Source organism: Ovis aries, chromosome 22 (assembly GCF_016772045.2).
Source record: "Ovis aries strain OAR_USU_Benz2616 breed Rambouillet chromosome 22, ARS-UI_Ramb_v3.0, whole genome shotgun sequence".
NCBI lineage: Eukaryota > Metazoa > Chordata > Mammalia > Artiodactyla > Bovidae > Ovis > Ovis aries.
In genome coordinates this window covers 17794233-17821608 of record NC_056075.1, presented here as the reverse complement: position 1 = coordinate 17821608, position 27376 = coordinate 17794233, and the positions used below count along the sequence as shown (strand labels likewise).

Sequence of the window (27376 nt, the reverse complement as noted above, 5' to 3'; positions counted from 1 at the left end):
CACCAGGCTCCACCATCCCTGGGATTCTCCAGGCAAGAACCCTGGAGTGGGTTGCCATTTCCTTCTCCAATGCATGAAAGTGAAAAGTGAAAGTGAAGTCGCTCAGTCGTGTCCGATTTTTCTCAACCCCATGGACTGCAGCCTACCAGGCTTCCCCATCCATGGGATTTTCCAGGCAAGAGTACTGGAGTGGGGTGCCATTGTCTTCTCCGAATTTATCCATATAGAGTATGCAATTCAGTGATTTGGGGGTATATTGCATTATCAATTTTTAAAATTGTAACAATATATGTAACATAATATTTGCCATTTTAACCAGTTTTAAATTGCAATGTGGCAGCATTCTCAATGTGCAACCATTACTAGTATCCATTTCCAGATTTTTCCATGGTACTTTCAACAATACTTTCTTTAAGTCAATTCCTGTTTTTTCATGTAAATAAATTTATTTTAAAAGGAAAGTTTGCTGCTGTAAATTAAAAACCAATATCTCTGGATAGAAACAAGGTAACTATAAAAATAAAGGCAATAAAAACAGAACAGTGATATTAAATTCTACTAGATACTAATGTCTGCAGAAGCCTGTGGGCTTAGTGCCTTGTTCTCTCCGTGGTTCAGAGGGAGGTAAGCATGTTAAGGAGAAGTTAGAGGCACCCTCTTACCAAACTGAGCCTTTCTTCCTGATACACGTGAGACTGAAAGGGTTGAAAGGGGACTGCTTTCTTACACGTGGCTCACTGTCAGCACATGTTTGCTGTACACTTTGGAATCATCTCCTGTGTACTGGTGACATGGTCCCCAGTGTGGGAAGCACAATCAGAGTGTGTGAGAGCATGGATCTGGGGGTTAACTTTCTATACAGCATGCACTGTGTGACTTGGACAGTTTATTTCAATTTTGGTGCCCTAGTTTTTTCATCTGTGAAATGGGCAGTATTATTCTAATCTATTAGTTTTGATCAAATAGAATCAACTATGTCAAGGGTTTTGCCTGGTTCCTGGCCTATAGCAAATGCTCAACAATGGCATTTGTGGTCGTTTTGAAGAATGATACCTGTTTATGGTGGGGTTTCTCTGGTGGCTCAGTGGTAAATGAACCTGCCTGCCAATGCAGGAGACATAGGTTTGATCCCTGGGTCAGGAAGACCCCCTGGAGAAGGAAATGGCAACCTACTCCAATATTCTTGCCTCGGAAATCCCATGGACAGAGGAGTCTGGCAGCAACAGGCCATGGGGTTGCAAAGAGTCATACACACTTATCGACCAAACAACAACCTATGGTACTTTCCCCAAAGCCTAGCTTTACCGTACAAGAGAAGTGAGTTTATATATTCCAGGAGGGGGTTAGGGAGAAAATGTTTCAAGATCAGCAAACATCATTCTCTGGCCATCTGTACCCTTCCTGTCCCTCAGACTATTAAAAAATTGTCCCGATGGGGTGGTAGACAATGTACAAGAAAGAGGCATTCCGCCCTGTGGTCTGAAAACTTGTTTGGAAACTGAGACCGTGCAGCTTCGGGCAGAGGCCCCTGGAGCACATGGAACTCTGACTGGTCCAGCTGGAATTCAGTGTCTTCTGACTTACACTCTATCCTTGGGATGTGCCTGTTGGCCCTGGTGGTGGGTCATGACACACCTAACCAAGGCAGCATCATTCAGAACAAGGCAGGACCACCAGCTGTTGGTGAACAAAAGCCCATGTCATGTCTCTTGAGCTACAGTCAGAACCTCAGACCGGGAATAACGAGTAATGCTGCTTCCTGCCCTCGTCCACATCCACAGAGAAGGCAGGGCGTAGTCACCTCGGGGCAAATTCCCACGCTGCCCCTTGCTTGCCTGTGGCACAGCCTGGGCTGGGTTACTTCAATCCTTCAGGCACAGTGTTTCCATCTATAAAATAGGAATAGGTTGTTGATTTCTATCTCGCAGGGTGGATGTAAGAATTAAATGAGATTGTCTAGTAAGGCAGTCACCACAATATTAAATGAATGATAACTTTCATTGTTATCATTGTTAGTAATATTGAGTCTGCCACCCAGCCCTCTTATTAAAATATTGAATAAATGGTAACTTTTATTGTTATCAATATTAGTAATCGTCACCAGCCTTCTTACCTAGTATGAGCTTGTCCAGGTGGCTTGGTGTGACTCCAGGTACATAAAGTGAAAGTGAAAGTGTTAGTCGCTCAGTCATGTCCAACTCTTCGCGATCCTTTGAACTGCCAGGCTCCTCTGTCTGTGGAATTCTCCAGGCAAGAATGCTGGAGTGGGGAGCTATTCCCTTCTCTAGGGGATCTTCCCGACCCAGGGTTTGAAACCACGTCTCCTGCATTGCAGGCAGATTCTGTACCATCTGAGCCACCAGGGAAGCCCCAGATCCAAATACATACACATACTCAATTCATTTCAAATTAATAGTTTTTTTAGACTCAAATAATGTTAAATAACTATTTAGACTCCCTTATAAAGGACAAAAACAATTATGAACCTTTAGTGTGGTAAGTTATTTTGATGTTGTTCAAATATGTATAAACATACTCAACTCCTAATGCTTATTATTCTTTCCCAACTCCAAAAGCAAAACAAATGAACCAGATTTACACAGTACATGTGTGAAATAAATACAGGGCAAACTGATTACATTTGTTTTGTCATAGATCATGATCATTTTCTGAAAGAGCATCATGAACGTGACACGGGGCTCTGGTGCTTGCTGATTCTGTCAAAGGGCCTTGCACAGCTCCCCTGTGTTACTGGGGGACTTATCTCCCTCCGCATTACTCCATGTGAAGTGGTGTGTGGGGAAACCTTCTTGTGTTCACTTGGCACAAATGCCTCATGTACATGTCATCCTGCCCCCTGTCTTCATTCCTCATTAGCCCCTGACAGTCACCTTAGCATGACCTAGCTGCAAAATGATTACACACACACGCGCACATGCACACATGGGCACCACAGTCCTGTGGCTGGGCCCAATTATTATTATTATTTTAATGTTTGTCTATTGCTTGTACCAGATCCTAGTTGCAGCATGTGGGATCTTTGACCTTCATTGTGGCATGCAGGATCTTTAGCTGTGGCTTGAGATACCTAGTTCCCTGACGAGGGAGCCCCCTGCATTAGGCATGCAGAATCTTAGCCACTGGACCACCAGGGAACCATTTATAATATGGTCACCTGGATAATCTGGAATGTCTGCATCACAGTTTAAAGGCACTCTCATCTAAATGAAAAGTCCAAGCGCTAATTCTTGTAAGGACTGTATCTGAGGACTTTTGGCAGGTACCAGTTTTGAGAAGCATTGATTCACACCCTACCTAGATCTCCAAAATGTTTGAGATTAACCTCCAAAATTAAACACAATATAAAAAAGAAAAATGGCAAGAGCAAGACCTGGATGAAAGTGTTAACAGTGGTTAAGAACCAGAATGGAAACTGAGCTACCTGGCAGCAAGGGCGGAAAATGAAACACACCATGTTAGCTTGTGCTGATGAGAGAAAGCAGGCAAGTTCTTTGGAGAGACAGACTTTCTGCCACTGAATTTGGGGAGTGTTTTGCCACATGGGTCCTTTATGGATGAGCTAGATACACAAAGTCTTTTTCTATACTTTTTCCATGGTTTCTCCAGCCCTCATAAAAGCTGAGAGGAATATTGTTAAATTTTAAAGCAATAAGGACACTATTGTTGGTGTTAGTTCTGGAAGGTCTTGTGGTCTTCATAGAACTGTTCAACTTCAGCTTCTTTGGCATTAATGGTTGGGGCATAGACTTGGATTACTGTGTGTTGAATGATTTGCCTTGGAAATGAACCAAGATCAATTCTGTCATTTTTGAGACTGCATCAAAGTACTGCATTTCAGACTCTTTTGTTGACTATAAAGGGTAGTCCATTTTCTTCTAAGGGATTCTTGCCCACAGTAGTAGATACAAAGGTCATCTGAGTTAAATTTGCCTAGTCTCACCCATTTACTTCACTGATTCCCAAAATGTTGATGTTCATAAACTCCAGGAGACAGTGAAGGACAGGGAAGCCTGGCAGGCTGCAGTCCATGCGGTCGCAAAGAGTCAGATATGACTTAGCGATTGAACAAGGATACTACTGGTGTCTTGATAATATTTTAACTGGGGAGGATCCCTGGGGTTTTCAGTGTTTTGTTTTCACTCAAACATTTATTTGAGTCTCAGGACAGTAAGGATAGTATTATCGTCAATGTGGGGAGGGAGTAAGAGGAATTTACATGTGTAAGTGGGAAACTTTGGTGCCATCTCACTCTTTCAGGTGGGTTTCGATGGTGCTTTTGTCTGGGTTGGTATTTCCTTCAAAGGAAACTGAATCTGCTGAAGTGGTTGGACCCTGACCCAGGCCACAGTGGGCTGGGAAGAGGCCAATGTGGCTGAAGAAATGAAAGTTGGCGCCACCAGAACTGCCCTGCAGAGTGAATGGCATCCTGCCTGACTTCCTGAAATGAATTAGCCTCCAGTAGCTTGTTCATTTCAGGTGACTAAATGAATAGACCTACTAGAAGGAGTTGTTTCTAGGGCCTACCTGAACACTGGAGAATGTCTGCCACATGCTGTACTATTAGGACCAATCTCATCATAAATGACGCCAAGCTGATGAAGTGATTAGCCAAAAGACTTAGCTGCTATTTTTCTCTTTGCCCATCTTCACCTCTCCCCATTATGAAAGTGCTTTCTCACTGTGGAGAATATGAAAATGTATGAAGGGCTGGAAGGTAGAAAAGATGGAGGGAAGGGTCATGCACAGTTTATCCACACATTTTCTTTTTTAAAAAAATTAATTTATTTTAAGTGGAGGCTGATTACAATATTGTGGTGGGTTTTGCCATACATTGGCACGAATCAGCCACGGTATCCACACCTTTTTTTTTCTTTTTCAATTTTTGGTTGCGCCGGGCCTTTGTTGCTGTGCGAGAGCTTTCTCTAGTCGCGGAGAGCAGAGGCTACTCTCTGGTCGCAGCGTGCGGGCTTATCCTTGCGGTGGCTTCTCCTGCTGCTGCGCATCGGCTCTGCAGCATGCAGGCTCCAGTCGCTGCAGCCAGACTCAGTGGCTGGGGCACACCGTCCCAGTTGGGGGTTTCCCTGGTATCTCAGACGGTAAAAAGCGTCTGCCTACAATGCAGGAAACCCGGGTTCCTTCCCTGGGTCGGGAAGATCCCCTGGGGAAGGAAATGGCAACCTACACCAGAACTCTTGCCTGGAAAATCCCATGGACAGAGGATCAATCTTCCTGGACCAGGGATTGAATCTGCGTCCCCTGCGATGGCAGGCAGATTCCCACTCACTGTGCCACGGGGGAAGTCCTCTTCTGACCTTTTAAAATGCATTTTCCTTTATATAACTAGTATCTTATATTCTGAGATGTATGATTTTACATTCTGCTTTTTATGCTTAACATGTCATAAACTTTTACTTAAAATAATATTTAAAGTGAAATATACTTTTAATATTCTTTTATCAGACAGGTTGTTCTTTGTTTCTCAGAGATGCAAAGAATGATTTAGCAAACATCTTGGTTCATTATCTTTGTCTACATTTTGAACATTTATTTTCCTACCTTAAGAGAGATTTCTAGAAGTAGAATTGTGTGGCCAAAGACATGAACATTGTGAAGACTTGCTCTCTCTCTCTCTCTCTGTATATGGTCACATGGCTTTTCAGAAAGAGTGTGCCAGTTTATATTTTTTTAGCAACCAGTAAGAGTACCTGTCCTACCTGTCCTTTGAATATTTCCTAATTGGAAAAAGGTGAAATAACAGTATATTATTTTTATTTGCATTTCCATGATGATTAGTGATAATGAATGATTTAATTTTTCTGAATGGGGAGGTAAGTTTTGTTTCTTCCTTTGTGAATTATCTACTTATTTGGCTTTGGGTATTTTTAAAGAGATTTCTATGATCTCTTCATATATTAAGGAGATTGTCCCCTTGGCCTATTTATTTCAAATTTTCAACCAGCTTGTGGTTTGCCATTGAATTTTTGGTAACAGCTTTATTGATATATAATTCACATAGCAAACAATTTACCCATTTATAGTATGCAGTTCTGTGATCTTCTTTGTATCTTCACAGACCAGTTCAGCTGTCACTATGATCAATTCTAAAATATTTTCATCACATCAAAAAGAAACTTCACACCCTTTAGCTGTTATCTTCCAACCTCCCCACCCCTTCCCAAGAATCCCTAGCCCTAGGCAATTACTAGTCTATTTTCTGTTTTTATGGATGTGATGATTATGGACATATCCTATGTTTGAAATCATGTAATATGTGATCTTTTGTGGCTGGCTTCTTTCACTCAGAATAATGTTTTCAACATTCATCTATGTTGTAACATGTATTAGTATTTTATTATTCCTTCTTGTGGTGAATAATTTGTCCATCCATTCATCAAAGAATGGGTAATTTGGGTTGTTTCCACCTTTGACTATTATGACTAATGCTGCTAAAGCATTACAATTTTATTTTTTATTAAATTTTTTTTACCTAAGTTTTAAATTAATGTCATCAATGCTATTCCTTGTTTCCATTGTATTTTACAGTTGTTTTTAAGATAGACAAATCTTTTCTCAAAACAACGATAAAATTTTTGCCCGTGTTTTGATATACTTTTATCTTTTTAAAATTTGTTTTACTGTTGTTTTCCATCTATAAAGGAGTATATAAGAATTAAGATTCGAAACAGTCTCTCTGTCCCTCTATGTCCATCCCATATAGCTAAATTTTTTCAGTACCACCTGCTGAGTCATCCTTTTCACCAACCATTTCCTTTATTCTGTACTGATTTTTAGTGCTTTCTTTATCACATATTTAGGTGTTTTTGTTTTTTATTTATTTTTTTTTTGGCGGTTCAATAACTTTTAGACAATTAGCAGTTAATTTTCATCCACATTAACTGTAGATTTTTGAAAGCTGTGACAGGCACATAGGTAACCAAAGTACGGTTTGTCTGGTGAATGTTTTCTGACAAGTGCACGCAAATAGGGTTTGGGGCATTCCTTATTCCGTTGGCCCAGACAGGGTTGTTGAGCCTTGTGTCAATGTGCACACCTAGGGTTCCCATCTCCTTCGTGGCAAATTTCTAGATTTCTTTGAGTGCCCGAGGGGCACACTTCTTGAAACCCACTCCAAGGATGAGCTTGTGAATGTTGATAGTGTATTCTTTTGTCACTCGGTTGATGGCAGGTTGGCCCTTTTTCTTCTCGCCGCCCTTCTTCGTGGGAGCCATCCTGCAGGGGTGGGGTTGGAAAGAAAGTGCAAGGGATTGTCACTTATTAAGTTTTTGTGAGAATGAAACTTGGTTTGGGTGTTGTCTATTGTATTTAATTGCTCTGTTAAATTTTTTTGTACATTTAATATAAAATAAGACTATCCTTTATTGTTTTTGTAAACTGTAGTAGGAGACAGAAAACTTATATAAATGGAATTTTTCTAGATAGGAAATACTGTGGCAACTACAATTTAAAATTCAGTGCAGGGAGGGCTTGTGGCCTGTACTTTACGTTTTATTTGAAAGTCAGAAAAATTTGTGATTATTGTTTTAGTCAAATTTTCTACTTATTTTGAAACATTTTTGATAGTTTATATATTTTCTGTAAAAATTGTATTAAAATTAAAAAAAAACTATTAGCAACAAGTTTTCACATCAATATGTTTCTAAAATTTTCTCCATATTTGTTATCATCTCTTTCTTGTTTGGCTTATTTCTATTTCTCTATTCTTTTCTTGATTGTATTTATCAGAGCCTTAATTCCTTGGCTAGCCAACTAACTGGGTCAGTAATTTGGGAGAAATTAAGAGATTTTCTTTTTTGAAGCAATAGACCGTACTGTGAGTCTATCCTAAGTCAATTATATCTGTACAAAAAATTAGAATCGGTGGTTGGCAAAAGTTGGTACCCACTCAGGGTAGTATCTAAACAATTCTAGATCCATAAGTAGATCCAGGGAGTTTCTTGCAGTTTTAAGTGACTGATGAATGTTGTAAGTCAATGAGGTTATTTTCTCATCCAGGAAGAACCGTAGAAATGGAAACCTGACGTTTAGTCATCGAATGATACAAAACTACAGCTTGGTGTGGTGTTATAGAGTTCTTAGCAGGAAGAATATTAATTGTCCCTGGCTTTTTGGCTCTCTTTCACAAGTTCCGTGGTGGGTGGGAGTGTGTCTGAGTAGCATGTGTAGCTCTGTTCATGGGGATGGGCCCTGGCCATTTTAATAGTGACCAGTCAAGAAGGGCTTCCCTCATAGTTCAGTTGGTAAAGAATCTGCCTGCAATGCAGGAGACCGCAGTTCAATTTCTGGGTCAGGAAGATCCACTGGAGCTGGGATAGGCCACCCACGCCAGTATTCTTGTACTTCCCTTGTGGCTCAGCTGGTAAAGAATCTGCCTGCAATGCAGGAGACCTGGGTTCGATCTCTGGGTTGGGAAGATCCCGTGGAGAAGGGAAAGGCTACCCACTCCAGTACTCTGGCCTCGAGAATTCCATGGATCATATAGTTCATGGGGTTGCAAAGAGTCAGACACAACTGAGTGACTTTCACTTTTCACTTTCAAGGAGAAAATGTGGAGAAGGGCAGATCCGGCAGAGAAAATGTCAGCCTTCCATTAATTTGGCTCAGATGGCACAGAGGTGGAAAGACTACCGCACTTAGCCTTTGTGAAGGGGTCGAGGGGCATTGGTCATTAGCACTGAGTGAGAGGGGAGTCAGTAGGCCTGAAAGGAAAGGAGAGATAGAGGAGATTATGGCTCTGGCACAGGGTGAGAAACAGTACCTGTCTCCTTAGGACTCAGCATAACTTCTGCCTGGATTCCCATTGTGCTAACAAGGTCAGAGACCAGGCTGCACTCAGCCCCGCCTTCTGGACTAGTGCGTCTTGGGTGAAATCACAGAGAGGGACCAAGCGGCGGGAGGACCTGCCTTACTGTCCGTCACACTCTGGACCTGTATGCAGACATCTGTCAGAACCCATGTCAGGCTCCAGGACCAGACCCCTGCCCAAGGCTATGGAGCTTTTAAGTTACATATCTGGGAGGTCTTGGGCCCTCCTCTTGCCTGGGCGGGTTCCGGAGACCCTTGCCTCACAGTTATAGCCCTAGGACAAGGTGGTGATGGGTTCCCCACACCTGCTCTGGCACCTCAGCCTTCATGGTGTTGGGAGCACAGCCCTCCCCTGGCATGACCTGGGATCTAGAGAGCAAGCCTGTGTTACAGCTTTCTTTAGGGATATATTGGTGGCCTGATCTGCCATCCCAGCTTTCTCCCAGGATGGATGTCACCCCGTCCATGGAAGGCCAGCTTGCCAGAATCAGCCAAATTAACCCCTCTCCAGCCCTTCTGGAAGATGGGCTCTCTGAAGGCAGGATGGGTGTTTGGTTCACGCTTGTGTTCTCACAGCTCCTAGCACAGTTGTCTGGCTCTGTCGGTGGTTTAGAAATGGAGAAGAACAAGCCTGAGGAAGGGACTAGATGGACCTTCCGGTTCCTCGCAGCCGTTCTTAACCATTTTGTTCCTCTTTGAGGATCTGATGAAGCCCTGGACTATCTCCAAGGAAGTTTAGGCAAATACACACACACACATGCGCACACACAGACACACAGAATCTTCCACACAGGCACCCTACCAGTTGCTGAGCCCTGGCTAAGAGTCCCTGCTTTAGAGCTCTGGTAGGTTGCATCTACCCCCATCTCAGCATCACCTCATTCCATGCCATGCTCTATCTGCATACCCCTGCTCACCTGCTCCAAACCCGAGTACGCTCCAGTCTTCCCATCGCAGAGGTGTTGGCTGTGATACTGATTTGGGACCCAGTGACACTCTAAGGTTTGTTGAAAGTGATTGCCTTTTACCACTGCCCTGGAGGGAGTAGGCTGGGTGACCATGACCTTGAGGAACAATGACTTCCTGGAAAGCACAGGTTTTACCTGATGTTCAAAAGATGGCCTTTAAGTGGACAGCCTATTCTTGACACCCCTCCCCTTGAGGAGAAGGGACCTCTTTCCTCACAGTCACCAGAGCTGGCCCTGCAAGAAGTCCAGAGATAAAGCCTGCAGAGGTCTGTTGTTTGTGACCAGACCTGCTAGCCTCAGACAGCAGCCCACCCCAGACGTCTTTGCCTTTCTCTCCACCATCATCTTCCTGCTGTCACCCGATCCTCGTGGCTTCCATGGGGGTTAACTTTTCCCCAGGAGGTCCTCTTTCGTGATTTCCTGAGTCACTCCCTTCAGCTTGTATTTGTTTGACATTCGGAGCCATTTCCTATTTGGTAACGTTTGGGGTTTTAATGAGGCTGGGACATGCCTGGCTCCACCTCCTTTCCTTTCCATTCAGCTGTGTTCTCTGTGCCGTAGATTCTGGCTGCGACTCCGTCACTGACCCTGAGACTGAGGACGAGAAGGTGCTTCCCTACTCAAAGCAGCAGAGCCTGCCGCCGCTGGAGACTCCGCCTGGGACCCTGATGGTGGTGCAGCCGGGGCGCATCCGCTGTGGGGTAAGCACCTCTGGGGCTGGTGGATGGGTGGTGGAGCACGGGCTTCAGGGCTTCTTAGTGGATGTAGTAAAGGGGGCAGTGTTCCCCTGTCACACCTTTGTGTAATCCCAGCTTTCTTGTAGGGCTTCCATATACATTAGCCCCCCTGGGGCCCCCAGTGCCTGGGCCCTGGACATTCCTCACTCCTTTAAGTCAAGGGAGAAGAGCCCAGGAATGTATGTGTCATCAACCCAAGATATTAAGTTCATGAGACAAAAACTTAGAATGTTTGAAGACCAGCAGATATGAACATTACAAAACACCGTATGTCAGCCTTGGAGTTAGAGGCCTGGGTCTGGTCCTTCCAGCCCAGTGCTGGGCATTTTGACAGCTTGCTTCTCTGTCACCTGGCTCCTTGTATGGCCCCAAAGTGCCTTAAAGCTTGATGGCTGAAACTTGCTGGCCAGTATCACTTGCAAAAGAAAATGATAAGCGATAAGCTCAGCTTAATGCCTGAGCTGCTGCTGCTGCTAAGTCACTTCAGTCATGTCTGACTCTGTGAGACCCCATAGACAGCAGCTCACCAGGCTCCCCCGTCCCTGGGATTTTCCAGGCAAGAACACTGGAGTGGGTTGCCATTTCCTTCTCCAATGCATGAAAGTGAAAAGTGAAAGTGAAGTTGCTCAGTCGTGTCCGACTCTTCGAGACCCCATGGACTGCAGCCTACCAGGCTCCTCCGTCCATGGGATTTTCCAGGCAAGAGTACTGGAGTGGGGTGCCATTGCCTTCCCCGTAATGCCTGAGCATAACATGACTAACATTTTCAGGGGTAGGACCCACGTAAAGAGATGATTTGAATGTGATAACCAACTGATGAGCCACTGTTATTTGAATACTACCACAGTATTGATAGTTTTTCATTATCTTTCCTTTTCTGATTAAAAAAAATGTGTAATATTCATTCAGAGCAGTGAAACGCTTTCTTGTGGGTAGGAGCCTGTGCTAGGTTTGCCACTGTGGGCTCCTGGAGGCAAGAGGGCGGAAGGGCCATGGAAATGGGAAGTCTTAGCTTCTCTACACTTGTGAGTGGCTTTCTGTGCAGTCTGAGACCACAAGGCATTGGGCAAGGACGTCCTCCATGGGGGTTGCAAGCTGCTTCTTCGGACTGGATTGAACTCACAGATGTGTTTGGTTTGAGCTGCTCAGTGTTTTAAAAATTGGGCATGAAAATCAGTTTCCAGCTTCCTTTGGACCAGAATCTGGTAATAACCAGGTCCGAGATGAGCAGCTGGGCCATTAGATGCATCCCTGGTTCTCATCAGTCCCTTTTCTTTGCACCCACTTCACTCCTTTTCCTGACCAGCCAGGCTTTGTGGTGGGCATGCAGTTTCTAGTCTTCCTATACTCTTGCCTGCCTTCCCCACGCCCCTCTCATCCTGACATCAGACGGGAGACTGTGAGGAGGGTTTGGAACTGAAGGATTATGCCCCACCCACACCTCCCTGATTTTCCGGGCTTTGGCTCCTTATCTTGTGCTGGCTCCCACTGACCCAGGATTCTCTCTGCTGCCTGCTCCAGGTCTCTGGATCCTGGGGCAGCTGTGCTGGCGTTGGTTGGGTCATGACTGTCAAGGGGGAGACACATTCATTTTCAGTGGCTCCCCCCCGGCTCCTTGGGAGAAGGAGCAGGTTGGACAGGGCTGGACCCACAGTGGGAGACAGGTCCACCACAAACACACTCACATTCACCCTCAGCAGCCTCTGTGAGCCAGGGCCACAGCCGCCCCCCGCCCCCCCCCCCCAACCTGCTCTGGAATCAAGAGTGGCTGTCGTCACAAAGGCCTCCGCTAAAGGCTTGAGAGCAGAATTTTACAATGAACATCTGGGGAATAGCTATGGCCAGAAATTTCTCCTTTTCGCTTGTTTTTTGAACAGCCTGTCCTTTCTAGTTCAATGTCTTAAGAACTTAACCAGCATAACCATCACAGTAAAATAGATAATTCCATTTGGCAGGTTTGACAAGAGATCTCAAAACAATATAAAACTGCACTCAGGGTGCTCAATGCCTTGGGAAAATTAATCCTCCAATCAGTTGTTTTTGTTCATCTGTTCATTTCAGTCGCTCAGTCATGTCCAACTCTTTGCAACACCATGAATCACAGCACACCAGGCCTCCTTGACGATCACCAACTCCCGGAGTTTACCCAAACTCATGTCTATTGAGTCGGTGATGCCATCCAGCCATCTCATCCTCTGTCGTCCCCTTCTCCTGCCCCCAATCTCTCCCAGCATCAGAGTCTTTTCTAATGAGTCAACTCTTCACATGAGGTGGCCACAGTACTGGAGTTTCAGCTTTAGCATCAGTCCCTCCAGTGAACACCCAGGACTGATCTCCTTTAGAATGGACTGGTTGGATCTCCTTGCAGTCCAAGGCACTCTCAAGAGTCTTCTCCAACACCACAGTTCAAAAGCACCAATTCTTCGGTGCTCAGCTTTCTTCACAGTCCAACTCTCACATCCATACATGACCACAGGAAAAACCATAGCCTTGACCAGATGGACCTTTGTTGGCAAAGTAATGTCTCTGCTTTTCAGTATGGATCTAGGTTGGTCATAACTTTCCTTCCAAGGAGTTAGTGTCTTTAAATTTCATGGCTGCAATCACCATCTGCAGTGATTTTGGAGCCAAAAAAAAAAAAAAAAAAAAGTCTGACACTGTTTCCCCATCTATTTCCCATGAAGTGATGGGACCAGATGCCATGATCTTCGTTTTCTGAATGTTGAGCTGTAAGCCAACTTTTCACTCTCCTCTTTCACTTTCCCAGCAATCTTGATTCTAGCTTGTGCTTCTTTGAGCCCAGCGTTTCTCATGATGTACTCTGCATATAAGTTAAATAAACAGGGTCACAATATACAGCCTTGACGTACTCCTTTTCCTGTTTGGAACCAGTCTGTTGTTCCATGTCCAGTTCTAACTGTTGCTTCCTGACCTGCATACAGGTTTCTCAGAGGCAGGTCAGGTAGTCTGGTATTTCCATCCCTTGAAGAATTTTCCACAGTTTATTGTGATCCACACAATCAAAGGCTTTGGCATGGTCAATAAAGCAGAAATAGATGTTTTTCTGGAACTCTCTTGCTTTTTCTATGATCCAGTGGATGTTGGCAATTTGATCTCTGGTTCCTCTGCCTTTTCTAAAACCAGCTTGAACATCTGGAAGTTCATGGTTCATGTATTGCTGAAGCCTGGCTTGGAGAATTTTGAGCATCACTTTACTAGCATGTGAGATGAGTGCAATTGTGTGGTAGTTTAGGCGTTCTTTGGCATTACCTTTCTTTGGGATTGGAATGAAAACTGACCTTTTCCAGTCCTGTGGCCGCTGCTGAGTTTTCCAAATTTGGTGGCATATTGAGTGCAGCACTTTCACAGCATCATCTTCCAGGATTTGAAATAGCTCCACTCGAATTCCATCACCTCCACTAGCTTTGTTCGTAGTGATGCTTCCTAAGGCCCACTTGACTTCACATTCCAGGATGTCTGGCTGTATGTGAGTGATCACACCATCATGATTATCTTGGTTGTGAAGATCTTTTTGTACAGTTCTTCTGTGTATTCTTGCCACCTCTTCTTAATATCTTCTGCTTCTTTTAGGTCCATACCATTTCTGTCCTTTATCGAGCCCATCTTTGCATGACATGTTCCCTTGGTATCTCTAATTTTCTTGAAGAGATCTCTAGTCTTTCCCATTCTGTTGTTTTCCTCTATTCTTTGCGTTGATCGCTGAGGAAGGCTTTTTATCTCTCCTTGTTTTTCTTTGGAACTCTGCATTCAGATGCTTATATCTTTCCTTTTCTCCTTTGCTTTTTGCTTCTCTTCTTTCACAGCTATTTGTAAGGTCTCCCCAGACAGCCATTTTGCTTTTTTGCATTTCTTTTTCATGGGGATGGTCTTGATCCCTATCTCCTGTACAATGTCACGAGCCTCCGTCCATAGTTCATCAGGCACTCTATCTATCAGATCTAGTCCCTTAAATCTATTTCTCACTTCCACTGTATAATCATAAGGGATTTGATTTAAGTCATACCTGAATGGTCTAGTGGTTTTCCCTGCTTTCTTCAATTTCAGTCTGAATTTGGCAATAAGGAGTTCATGATCTGAGCCACAGTCAGCTCCCGGTCTTGTTTTTGGTGACTGTATAGAGCTTCCCCATCTTTGTCCATCTGAGAAGAGCATAAATTCCAAAATTCAAGAAGTCTTCTGTGAATCAGTGCCTCTTGCTCTGTAAGGCTGAGTCATCCAAGGGTCTTGGTAAAATGCAGACTCTGGTGTGGTGTCTGGTGGGTCCAGGCAGGGCTTGAGATTCTGCGTATCTAACAAGCTTCCATAGATATCAATGCTGCTGATCCCTTGGCCTCACTTTGGATACCAAGGTTGATCTAGAATCAGTTCAGTTCAGTTGCTCGGTCGTGTCTGAGTCTTTGCCATCCCATGGACTGGAGCACGCCAGGCTTTCCTGTCCATCACCAACTCCCAGAGCTTGTTCAAATGCGTGTCTATCACGTCGGCGATGCCATCAAACCATCTCATCCTCTGTCGTCCCCTTCTCCTCCCACCTTCAGTCTTTCCCAGCATCAGGGTCTTTTCCAGTAGTTGTGTATGGATGTGAGAGTTGGACTATAAAGAAAACTGAGCGCCAAAAATTGATGCTTTTGAACTGTGGTGTTGGAGAAGATTCTTGAGAGTCCCTTGGACTGCAGGGAGATCCAACCAGTCCATCCTAAAGGAAATCAGTCCTGAATATTGTTTGGAAGGACTGATGCTGAAGCTGAAACTCCAATACTTTGGCCACCTGATGCAAAGAACCGACTCATGGAAAAGGCCCTGATCTAGAATACTGCTTCTCAAACTATCTGTGGTGAAGAACTTTTTTAAAATGTTCTTTCAAGTTTCCAATTCTGCCATGGACCAATACTTTCATAATGTACAACAAAAAAGAAATGCTACAAAAAAGTAAATAAACAGACATATAAAATACCAGCCCCAGGTTTTAAAATTATTATTAGGTTTGACAGACATAAGATGATCAAATTGCTACTAAGGGTTATAAATGTTCAATCTTGGGCTTTGTAAGTGGTCTTTTGGGACCTGTGGCAAGCAGTCACTGCCTGGCACTGGACTGCAGACCCCACCCTGCCTGGAGCAATTTCACTCGGGAGAGCTGGGGCTCCAAAAACCAGGGAGAAGGAACAATGACTGGTCTCCCATTCCAGGCAGAAACCACTGTCTATGTCATCGTGAGATGTAAGTTGGATGAGAAGGTGACAACAGAAGCCGAATTTTCTCGTGAGGATTCTCCCTCGATAAGGGTGGAAGCCAAGCTGGAGAATGAGTACACTGTTTCCGTGAAAGCTCCCAGTAAGTAGCCCCATTGACCTCCAGAAATTAGGCCTCATGTGAAGAGGCCCCTTTTTTCTTTGCCTTATTGACAGCTGTCTTTATCAGTCATTGAGAAAAGTGACAAGCAAGATTTGGATTGGTTGTCGTATTCTCTTGAAAGGAAAAAGAAGCTGTAGAAGCATACATGTGTGATGGGGAGGAAATGGACATAGTACAACGTTTACAAAGTTAATGTTTTAACATTTTTTAAAATTAGAGAAAAATAGGAAAAGTAGGGATAAAGTCATCTGACACCCTACCACTAAGTCTTCTTTGCCTTTGTTCCTAATTTTTAAAAACATAGTTGTTCCAATAGAATCTATTATCTTATATTCTGGTTTTCTATATGTAACCTTAATTTATCCTGTCTCCATCCTTTTACCACTGTACTATTACATGGACTTTGAAACTCTCAATTTTATATATATTTTTTTCTATTACAAAAGTAATGTGTGCTCAATATAGAAAACCTGGAGAATACAGTAACCATAAAAGGAAGTAGGTGGAAAATTACCCATATGCCCCCAAAGGAAATCACTGGTTTCTGTATTTTCCCACATCTGTGTACAAAATTTTGTCTTGCAACCAACTTTCATTACCTGGAAATACACTGTGAATATTTTCCCATGTTAATAAATATTATTTTGACAAAATGATGCTTAATGGTTGCAAGGTAATCCAATGTGTAGATGTACCATAATTTATAAAACTAGTTCCTTGAATTGGACCTATATCTTAAAACCATAATTTTTAAAGCTATATAATACTCAGCTGAATAGAAATATCGTTTAATTTTTCATTTCCTCATTATTGCCTGTTTATGTCATTTTTTATTTCTTACTATCTTATTATTGTAAATGATGACGTATTGAGCATCTTTATGCAGGTTTTGTTTCTATTGTGTTTAGTATAGTGTCCTAGGGATGGAATTCCTCAAACACTGGGCGTTTTTAAGGGTCCTGAAAGATGATGCTTAGTTGCCTTACAGAATATTACTACAGTCAAGTTTATCTGCTATCTCATCACCAACACTAGGCCTTGTCACTTTGAATATTTTTGCTAACTTAATATCTTTCTACAAAGTAGTCCATTATTTTAATTTGCCGTTTTTTGATTACTAGCGAGGTTAAATATTTTTCCACGTTCTCTACTTGTCACATTTCCTCTTTTGTGAATCGAATCTTTGTGGTTGGTGTATTTTTAATTTTTTCTTTCCCCCTCAAAACCCCTTCCTGTGGGGTAGAAGAGAGAACACTCAGGGAGCGCACACAGTAATGACTGCAGCACAGCAGGGGAGTCAGTTCTGCCGGTGCGATGGGCGGAAGCGCGGGGTCCCACCGCCAGCATCGCCCCTGCCTCTGGTGACCACTGGCCAGCATCTCCCCCGCCTCTGGTGACCACTGGCCTTTATATAAAGTGCTTTCAATTCAGCTCTTCTTCCTGTCTGTTGTGACTCGGGGCCTGCAGTAGTGAGTAAAGCAGAGGAAAATCTTCCAAAAGTTAAATTGCAGACCCAGGGCGGATAATCCCTCTGACGCGGAGCTCTCCTGTGTGCCCGTCTGCTCACTGCTTCTTCTGCTCTGTCCCTCACTTCCCAGCCCTGCAGTTCACCTCCAAACCCTTTCTTCCAATCCCCAATTCATTTCTTCACTGTTTAAGTAATCCAGGAACACTTTCCCCTGTACTCTTCAAAAAAAAAAAAAAACAAAAAAAAAAAACACAAAACAAACCAACACAGTTTTATAGTATCTTTTCTTCCATCCAGACCTTTCATCTGGGAATGTTTCTCTGAAGATATATTCCGGGGACTTAGTGGTGTGTGACACCTTTATCAGCTATTATACTGACATGGAGGAGATTGGGAATTTATTGTCCAATGCTGCAAATCCTGTGGAGTTCATGTGTCAGGTAAGGACGATGAAAGGACCCCAGAGTTTTCTGTACCTGTGGTTTCTGCTCATGGTTCACAATCTGAAATCTGTTGGGTGGGAGATCGTTGTTGTTGTTCAGTTGCTCAGTTGGACTGTGAAGTCTTCCCTGTCCTTCACCATCTCCCAGAAGTTGCTCAAACTCAATGTCCATTGAGTCGGTGATGCCATCCTACCATCTCATCCTCTGTCATCCCCTTCTCCTCCTGACCTCAATCTTTCCCAGCATCAGGGTCTTTTCCAATGAGTTGGCTCTTTGCATCAGGTGCCCAAAGTGTTGGAGTTCCAGCTTCAGCATCAGTCCTGTCAATGAATATTCAGGGTTGATTCCCTTTAGGATTGCACTGATTTGATCTCCTTGTTGTCCAAGGGACCCTCAAGAGTCTTCTCCAACACCACAGTTCGAAAGCATCAATTAAGGCAAAAAGATGTAACAGTATGAAAAGGGTGGGAGATAGCTGGATTTAAAATCTGACCGTCTTCACTTTTGTATTTAGGCCTTTAAAATTGTGCCCTACAACACGGAGACCCTTGATAAACTGCTAACAGAGTCCCTGAAGAACAACATTCCTGCAAGTGGGCTGCACCTCTTTGGAATCAACCAGCTGGAGGAAGAAGACATGATGACGAGTAAGTTGATAGTCAAAACTCAAGGAAAAGGCCACAGGTCAATTTCAGTTGGTCAGTTTCAGCATGCAGTCAGCCCGTGCTCATGCTTTCTACTGGGTCCTGCTCCTCCGTTCATCCTCTGAGAAACAGTCATGCTTCTCTGCAGCCTGGGATTCTAAATTATAAGCCCAGATATCTCACTCCCTTACTAAATACCCTCTGTGGCTCCCACTTGTCTTCTAATGTCCAAACTACTTAACCTTTCACAAGCCCTTCCCCAGGGGCTCCTGCAGTCTTTCTGCTCTCACCCCTCTCTGTTCTCTCCCTTGGCTTCTACGCTCTGCTCTACAGAAGGTATAAACTTCTTTTACCCAATGAAAGTTCCACCCTGCCTCTTGCTACCTCAGCCTATGAGAGTACAGCGTCTTCCTTCCCTCCTCCTGCAGCAGCTTAGGAAGCACTTCCTCAGGTAGGTCCCACCGACATGCGGTAGGCTCCCCTAGCATGTGGGGTTCTTGTACTCTTCAGCTTTGTCTTTTTTGCTGGTCTGTCAGTTGGATGAACACAGGGACTGTGCCTGGTGGCTCACAGTAGGCACAAAACAATCATTTGTTTGACGAGGGAGGAGCAGTCTTGTGGGCATGTGTGCCTTGCTGGGAGCTGGGAGAACCACTTGCATGGGGGTGGTGCCCTGCACAGTGGACTGGATGCTTGTTATGGCACTTTTGTGGATGCTGTTTATCCTACACGCCACAGCTGCACTGCCCAGGAAGAACCCTAGCCTCTGGTTACTCACTGCCTGCATTTTATCCTTCCACAGCCTCTGAGAGCCATAAGGATGAGGTTATATTACCTTCAAGTCCATCTCCTGGGGGCATTTTCTTGTTGCCTCTCCCCACTTTCCTGCTGTGGAATGTTCTTGCATCACTTTGAGCAGGTGTTAATATTCCCTATTCAGGCTCAGGAGAGAATATTTCATAGCTTGACAATCATGGGTGATCCTGGGGACGTTTTCAGACCTTCATTCCAAAGATTATATCCTGGTGAATAGGATGCTGGGCTTGTCTTTTCATCTTTTTTTTTTTTTTTAGATTTTTTTTCAACATGGACCATTTTTAAAGTTTTTATTGAATTTATTGCAGTATTGTTTTTGTTGTTTATGTTCTGTTTTTTTGGTTGCAAGGCATGTGGGATGTTAGCTCCCTCACCAGAGATGGAGCCCAAACCCCCGGCATTGTAAGGCAAAGTCTTAACCCCTGGACCACCAGGATGTCCCTGGGTTTGTCTTATTAAAAAGATACATATACATATTTATGTATACACACACACATATATATATAAGACATATGTATATATACATATATTTATCTGTTTATTTATCTACCACTTTGGGGTTTCCCTCACAGCTCCATTGGTAAAGAATCTGCCTGCAATACAGGAGACCCCAATTCGATTCCTGGGTCGGGAAGATCCCCTGGAGAAGGGAACGGCTACCCACTCTAGTATTCTGGCCTGGAGAATTCCATGGACTGTATAATCCATGGGGTCACAAAGAGTTGGATACGACTGAGTGCCCCTCATTTTCACTTTCACTTTGCGCTTAGAAATCAACTTTTATAAGTTGATTTATAAAAATTTAAAAAAGAGATTTGTCCCCAACTTCCCAACACAAACATGTCTGTTTCCTTGGTTGAGTTTGACTTGCTGTATCACGTATTAGTAGGTGGAGGGGCTCATGGGGACCAGTGACTCTCCGGAGCACTTTGTTTCTCAAAAATCAGAAGGTTAATGGACATCCTGGGGTTCGTGTATGTTAATAACATCACTCAAAGCCTGTCCTCAACAAAGAGCTCACTGAAAACCACCTTGTTAATCCTCCCAGGTCCCTTTGCGATAGTATGGAAATATTTTCTAGTTCAAAACTAAAGGTCATGGAACGTCTAGTAACAGCCTCAGGATTACTTGGCGCATGTTATGAAACTGGGCATAAGAGCTAAGAAGATGGATTTCCCACCCCTTGCCCACCCCCCGCCCCCCAACGCCACGCAGTTTGCAGGATCTTAGTTCCCTGACTAGAAATTGAACATGTGCCCACAGTAGTGAAAGCACCGAGTCCTAACCCCTGGACCACCAGGGAAGTCCCAGGATTTCTTTCGTTTAATCAGTATACATAAAGTGGTTATTTTAAAGTGTTCTGAAATTTGAAGAGATGTTCAAAACATGATCCCTGTTGCTCTTCATGGCTGCTTTTTAAAAAAACACTTAGAATATCCACATATTTTGAACTGGTGTTATTTCTCAGGATCCTCCAATCCTTTTAGAGAAAGGAGGCAGGATATTAATGATAAATTTGCTAATTAACTGACATACCATTTCTTCTGTCGTCTTCAGCGGTGCCCCAGAGGAAGCCAGTAGGTGTTAGGTCCGTCAGCCAAGGAGCATCTGCTGGGTGCGAGGTCTCCAGTGTCATCTCCATGAGCATGGTGCCCTGGGCTTTCTCTGATCATTTCATTTTGCTTGACAATGTTTCAGATCAAAGGGATGAAGAGCTGCCCACTTTGTTGCACTTTGCTGCCAAGTACGGACTAAAGAACCTCACTGCCTTGTTGCTCACCTGCCCGGGAGCCCTACAGGCCTACAGTGTTGCCAACAAGCACGGCCACTATCCTAACACCATCGCCGAGAAGCACGGCTTCCGGGACCTGCGGCAGTTCATCGACGAGTATGTGGTAAGGTCAAGGCGGGAGAGGCCCTGGGAATTGGAAATGCACCATGTGGTCCCCAGGGCTGCCTTTGCACCAGACATCTGGGTGGACTTCATCTCTGGCAAGTCCTCATGGGCCTCTGCTGGCAGGGCCAGTATACGCGGGCTGAAGAGATGAGCCCTGGAGTCACGTGTCGTGCATGTGTGCGTTCTAAGTCACTTCAGTCATGTCCAACTCTTTGCGACCCATGGACCGTAGCCCACCAGGTTCCTCTGTCCATGGGATTCTCCAGGAAACACTGGAGTGGGTTGCCATGCCCTCCTCCGGGGGATCTTCCTCATGCAGGACTGAACGTGGGATCAAACCCGCATCTCTTAACGCCTCCTGCATCGGCAGGCAGGTTCTTTACCACCAGTGTCACCTGGGAAGCCTGGAGTCACATGGACCCGGGTCCAGTTTCCTTATCAATGCTTGTCAGCCACATGACTTTGGGCAAATCATGTATCTATACTCTTTCTCTCTCAGTTTCTTAACATGCAGGAGAAAGATGATAATAGTTCTACTCTTAGGATTGTTTTGAGGATAAAAAGAGATAATGTAGGTAAAGCACTAAGATCCACCCTCAAAGAATTTACAGAGACATCTGCCGAGTGAATCTGCTGAGGGCAGATGCCAACTTCTCTTTCCAGCTGCCTCCCCACTCACCTTCAAGGCACTTGGCAGGATGTTCCCAGCTGCTTCGCCCACCGTCAAGCCCAGATTAACTGTTAAGCTTGGTTCCTTTCTTAGCACTGACCACAGTAAAACTCTGCATCTGAGGCTACAGTGCGGCCAGCCGTGAGGCCCCACCTCCTGACAACCTCTCTCACTTTCTGAGCCTCTGCCTGTCTTCAGGTTTAACTGCTCCTCTAGTTTAGGATCCACAGATCCTCCTCGATCATTGACTTGGGGGTCCTTCTTGGAGTGTAATCTCATCCTATATCTTGGCCTTGATACACGCCCCCAAATTCCTTCCATTGTTTTGGAGGCAGATGCCCTTTGTGACTCCACCCTTCTCTGGTTTTCTTCCATTTTCACGATTCACAGCAGCAATGCGGAAATAGCTCAGACTCTCATATGAGGCTATGACCTCAAAAGGAACAATGAACACAATTTAGTCTTGTTTTCTACCTCCAGAAAGGAGTGAGCCTGACACCTCCCCAGAAACTTACCTCTCTGCTCTGGATTTGACAATCTACAAGGCAGTGACTCACTGAGATATATAGAGAGGCCTCCAAAATTTGGGGAGTGATTAAATATTTTGAATGAGTAGAATAGCATGCGTGCTTATTTGGTGTATCATTGGCACAAATGAAGCTAAAAGGTACTTATAGTCTAGAAGCATTTACTTGGCTTCACTTTGGAGTCAAAAATGTATAACAGGCAGTGTTAGGCTTCCCTGCCAATAGTTTTTGTTAACAGCATACTGTGTTCATATTAGTGACCACTATTAATTGCATTTATTTGATTGGCAAATGTGTTGTCTCCTTGAGTCCTCCCCACTATTCTTTGAAGTTGACAGTATTGTTATCTTTCTTCAACAAAGGAGGAAAAGGACCTCAAAAGGCAGAGTAGTTGTGCCAAGGGCCCCACACTTGTCCAGGTGGAGATAGGACGTGAACCTCATTGATGCTAAAGCTGGGGCCTGTTATCCTACTTTGTGTCATAGGGTCGTGGAAAGATGCTTGTCCAGTTTGCACTGAAGTTAATCTGGCTCACATTTGTAGTATCATCTTTGTTCTCAGACTATAATCCCTTCAACCAATGCATCTCCAGCTTTGCCCCCAAAGGTCGCCCCTGCATGTTGTTCACGATTCCAAAGAGCCGTCCCATTTCCTCTTTCCACCATACCAAAACCAAAAGTCAGACTCTGAGTCTCCAACACCTCACAGCTGTCACCTGGTCCGTTCCTTGGGGTTCATCAGGGAACCAATGCAGGGTGTCAAGAGCAGATTAGTGCCCTTGGGGTAGTGATGATGAAAGTGAGGATTTTTGTGGGTCGATGCTGAAATAAGGATTGTGAAACACCAGAGTTTCTTACCAGGAAAAGTTGTGCAGGGGTTTCAGAGAAGTCACCTCTCTGGCTTCACCACCACCTGGAGGCGAAATGACAAAAGGGGGCGGGTCTCTCTGACCTCAGTGCATTTCACCCAAGACCACCTCTCTTTCTGGACACAGGATTTAAAGCTGAGGTGGGCACTTTGGAGAAGTGTGCTGTCAGGCACTTTGGAGCAGCCTAATATAAGGAATAAGGACAGGTGAACCAAGTTCCCAAGGGACTTCTGACTATGCAGCTTAGCTGCCGCCCTGTTTAGCCCATTTGAATTTCCATCTGGCTAATCAGCAAAGGTTCCCCCTTTGTGTGCCGTTTGTTCCCATTTGAGGAACCACTCAGGTATGGTAGAAAAGTCAGAAGCCAGGATTGTGGATCCTTGAGTAAGGCATTAGATTTTTCTGAGCTTTGGTTTTCTCACCTATGATCCAGAAGCAGCAGTGGAAAGGATGTCAGGATACACTGCATAAGCACATCCCTAGCCCTTCCCTGACACATCAAAGGCACTCATGAGAAGGTGGTAGATTTGTATCCTTCAGGCATTGGACATTTAACTGATGTCCCCTCTGAATGCCTAACTGCTCCTTGGTGTTGGAGGAAGATACAAAGGTGACAACAAAGGACACAGAAGAAAGACTTGAGCCTGGCTCCTCAAGAAGCGTTCAGTCTGATGGGAAATACAGCCCTGCACACCCAGTTGCAAGCCTGATTCTTGTGAGCCTTTACCCGACTGCCACAAGGCCACTCACACACCTGATGCTGCCCAGAGAGCCCAGCTGTGTCAGCGTGTCTGTGGGGCCCCCCTCTCTTTCAGGAAACTGTGGACATGCTGAAGACTCACATTAAAGAGGAGCTGATGCAAGGGGAGGAGGCTGACTCTGTGTATGAGTCCATGGCCCACCTGTCCACAGACCTGCTCATGAAATGCTCCCTCAACCCCGGCTGTGATGAGGACCTGTACGAGTCCATGGCGGCCTTCGTCCCAGCTGCCACCGAGGACCTCTGTAAGTCGCCCGGCTCAGTTCTGCTTCTGTCTTTCTGCTGACAAAAGCGTTTCTTCCTTCTGCTATGTGTGGGGGAAGTCCCTTGCTTACCCTTACCCCAACTCTGGAGAGATGAAGATCCCATTTTACACAAAGTTAGACAGGTCATCATGTACTATGACAAGCAGAATTGTTCTCCAAACTTCCTGCTTTGTTACGGGAAAGTTTAAGCAGGGGCCTGGAAGGCAGACTTGATGAAAAGTGTTGCGTTCAGATCCCAGAAGTGAAATCAGTGGCTTTTGACTCTTATCAGTCCCACCAGCCCCTTTTTTATAGCACACATTCTGTAATGCTCCCCATCCACTATGCTGACGTGAGATTGGTATAATATGACCTATCTATTAACACACATGAAATTTTTAGAAGTCCAATATTGCCCTGATTGAAATATAGAAGAGAACTAGGAGAGGAATGCTCAGGGTACCCGCACCTGAGGACTGTATCAGGCAGGTGCAGTCACCTACTCTCTGAATCACTGGCACTGTCACAGTCTCAAATGCTGGCTGATATGTTCATTGTTTTGGTGACTTGGCTCCTGCCAGCAGTGCTGGCATCAATGCCTGGATTTTCCTAAATGGTGAGTGATTTCTCGCATTCTCCTCCCTATTTTTATAGTAACGGAATTCCCGGAAAGTTTAATATATATGAAAACCATGCAAAAATACAAGTTGTATTTTATAAATGAAGTAGTTTAGCTTCTAGGCTCAGAAAATTATGAAAACCTTTTTTTTTCCATTAACCTAATTTTACTGGATTAATGTATAATAAACTTATTTCCAAAATATCATATCTCCAGGACATGATTTTTTTTGGTAAATTGCTTAACACATTTTGCCCTTTTTTGTTTACCTTGTTTTATTCAATAGCAAAAATAGCGCATTCTTCCAAAAATTGGAAACAGAAATGTAGAACCGTTATTAAAAGTCTGACTCCACTCCACCAACCACTATAGCACTTTAGTTTGGTAGAATTTTTTGCCCATATTTTTCCTTATACCTGCTGACATTAATTTAAAAAATATATACACATGTGTTTACGTATAAACAGATCTGTACACATGTGTATAAATACGTATCATAAGCAGTTATTTTTTAAACTCATGTGTGGGTCTAGCGAAATATTTTAAAGTCATGAGGGACCCAAAATAGCGCTGTCCCCCTGCACTGAAGGTGTTGTCGCCTCTTTCTGCCTTCTGCTCAATGCCAGTCGTGCCCCTGTATCATAGTGACAACCCGAAATACCCTCACAGGTTTTCCAGATACCCTGTAGAGGGCAGTGCCACTCCCCTGGAGAACCACGGGTCTAAATAACATTGGATTTCAATGCACATATCAGCGTTGAAGCAGGAGGACGACACACCCAGCCCTCTAAGAGCCTTCTTTTCATGTTACCATTATTTGCTATGAGATGCTAAGAACTCTGAAACACTGCCTACATCTTTGCTGTCCTTCCCTCTGGTCTAATTAGTGGATTCAAGAAAGACAAGACAAATACTCATCAACACATCTATCAGCTCTTTTGATGGAGGACTTTCTAGAATGAGCTGGATTGCGTATTGCCAACTTTCAGCCTGAGAAGGGATCTGGCCCATAGGGAGTGGAGTCTGATTTTCCCACCTATGGGCAGAGAAACAGACATAGAGAGGGTGTTTTGGAGCCACAAATGTGGGCAGGTTGGGTGGCCAGAAGTGAACCCGATACTGCAGGGCCTTTGACGCTACAACCCCAACACCTGGAAGGTGTGGTACTGTGGTTGTTAAGTGCCTGCCCGTCAGACTGGCTGCTGCTCTGGGGGAGGGGAAGAAAGAGGGAAAGAGTGGTAGAAACTCTCTCCCAGCACCTGACTGGGAGGACTGAGGTGCTGATGGAAGCGCTTCCCAAATGAGCCGTGACCCAGCAGGGAGGTGAGGAGAGAAGGCATCATCCCCACCACCCGCATCCTCTCCCTCCCTGAAACCTCTAAGCAGCCAGACAGGGGTACTCTTAATTACCTGCACTTTACAAATGGGGAAGCTGAGACACAGAGAAGTTAAGCAGCTCTCCCAAGGTCTCACAGCTAATAAGTGGTACAGCTCAGGTTTGAACCCAGGTCTCTCTGTGTCTAGGACTACATTCCTTACTCCGTGTCAGAAATTTTCATCTAAAATCACAAATTTGTAGTCCTGGTTTCTTTTCAGAAAAACCATCCAGCAGCTCCAGCCAGGCTTCCTGTTTCTGTGGCCCAGATGTTGGCTCATGGAACAGCCTCTGGTGCCCTCTGGCCCTTGCACACCCATCCCTCTCTCCATGGGCCCAGCAAGCAATTCTGGGGCGTTGGTGTTTCAGCCACTTACCACTCCCCACTGTTTGTGAGAAAGCGGGGTGCAGGGGAGACACAGTCCTTTGCGATCTGGAACACAGGCCCGCTCACGAAAGAACATCTGGAGGACAAGAAGTACCCCTGTGGGAAGCCAGAGACCGCGCATCAGCATTTCTGCCCTGGGTCCCTGTGGTGGAGCAGTTGGACAATGAGAGAAGCCCCCATTTGACTGGCAGTTGATTTACTGTTGACAGAGAGCCTTAACCCCCGTTATGCCTCTAGATGCTCCAGCACACTAATCCGCCTACCACATCGGTGCTGAGCTGGCGGGGACACTAAGGGCAGCCATCCCACTCCTCCTGGTCTACCAGGCCTCTCACAGCGGGAGCCCTGAGCCTCTGCAGCACTTTCCAAGGCAGCAGAGTGCTAGGGTGCTTGTCTGGTCTGCGGCCAGTTGGCAACTTGTAAAGTTACATGGGGCCAGGATAGGGTGAGGGGAGATTCTGGTTGCCTTGGAGCTAGCAGGAGGCCACAGACGGGCAGGCTATAAGATCTGGCTGTTTGGGGAATGGGCAAAGGAAAGCCAGTGCATTTTTTCACTTTCCAGATCATATAAACTCTGAATTTTCTGAATCTAGATATGATTTGTGTTTCTGTCTGTGGTTTAACCTTGAGAATGACTACTGGCCCAGAAGCAGCAGTCACTGGTACCTGGGGAGGAACCACTCATTTTACTACCGGTGGCCAGCAACTCTAGGAGAGAAGGCAGGTTAGGT

The 27376-nt window shown here is 44.7% G+C and overlaps 1 protein-coding gene and 1 pseudogene across 1 annotated transcript in view; one reads left to right on the top strand and one right to left on the bottom strand.

The window, feature by feature from the left end:
• The window catches only part of PIK3AP1 (phosphoinositide-3-kinase adaptor protein 1), a 122844-nt gene that overhangs the window by 47410 nt on the left and 48058 nt on the right, over positions 1–27376 (top strand). Inside the window, exons 3-8 of the mRNA XM_027960633.2 lie at positions 10374–10513; positions 15760–15904; positions 17691–17833; positions 18351–18483; positions 20995–21191; positions 24074–24263. Of these exons, the coding sequence (XP_027816434.1) occupies positions 10374–10513; positions 15760–15904; positions 17691–17833; positions 18351–18483; positions 20995–21191; positions 24074–24263 (948 nt within the window). The remainder of the gene's footprint in view (positions 1–10373; positions 10514–15759; positions 15905–17690; positions 17834–18350; positions 18484–20994; positions 21192–24073; positions 24264–27376) is intronic.
• On the bottom strand, positions 6809–7331 carry LOC105604240 (large ribosomal subunit protein eL31-like; annotated as a pseudogene).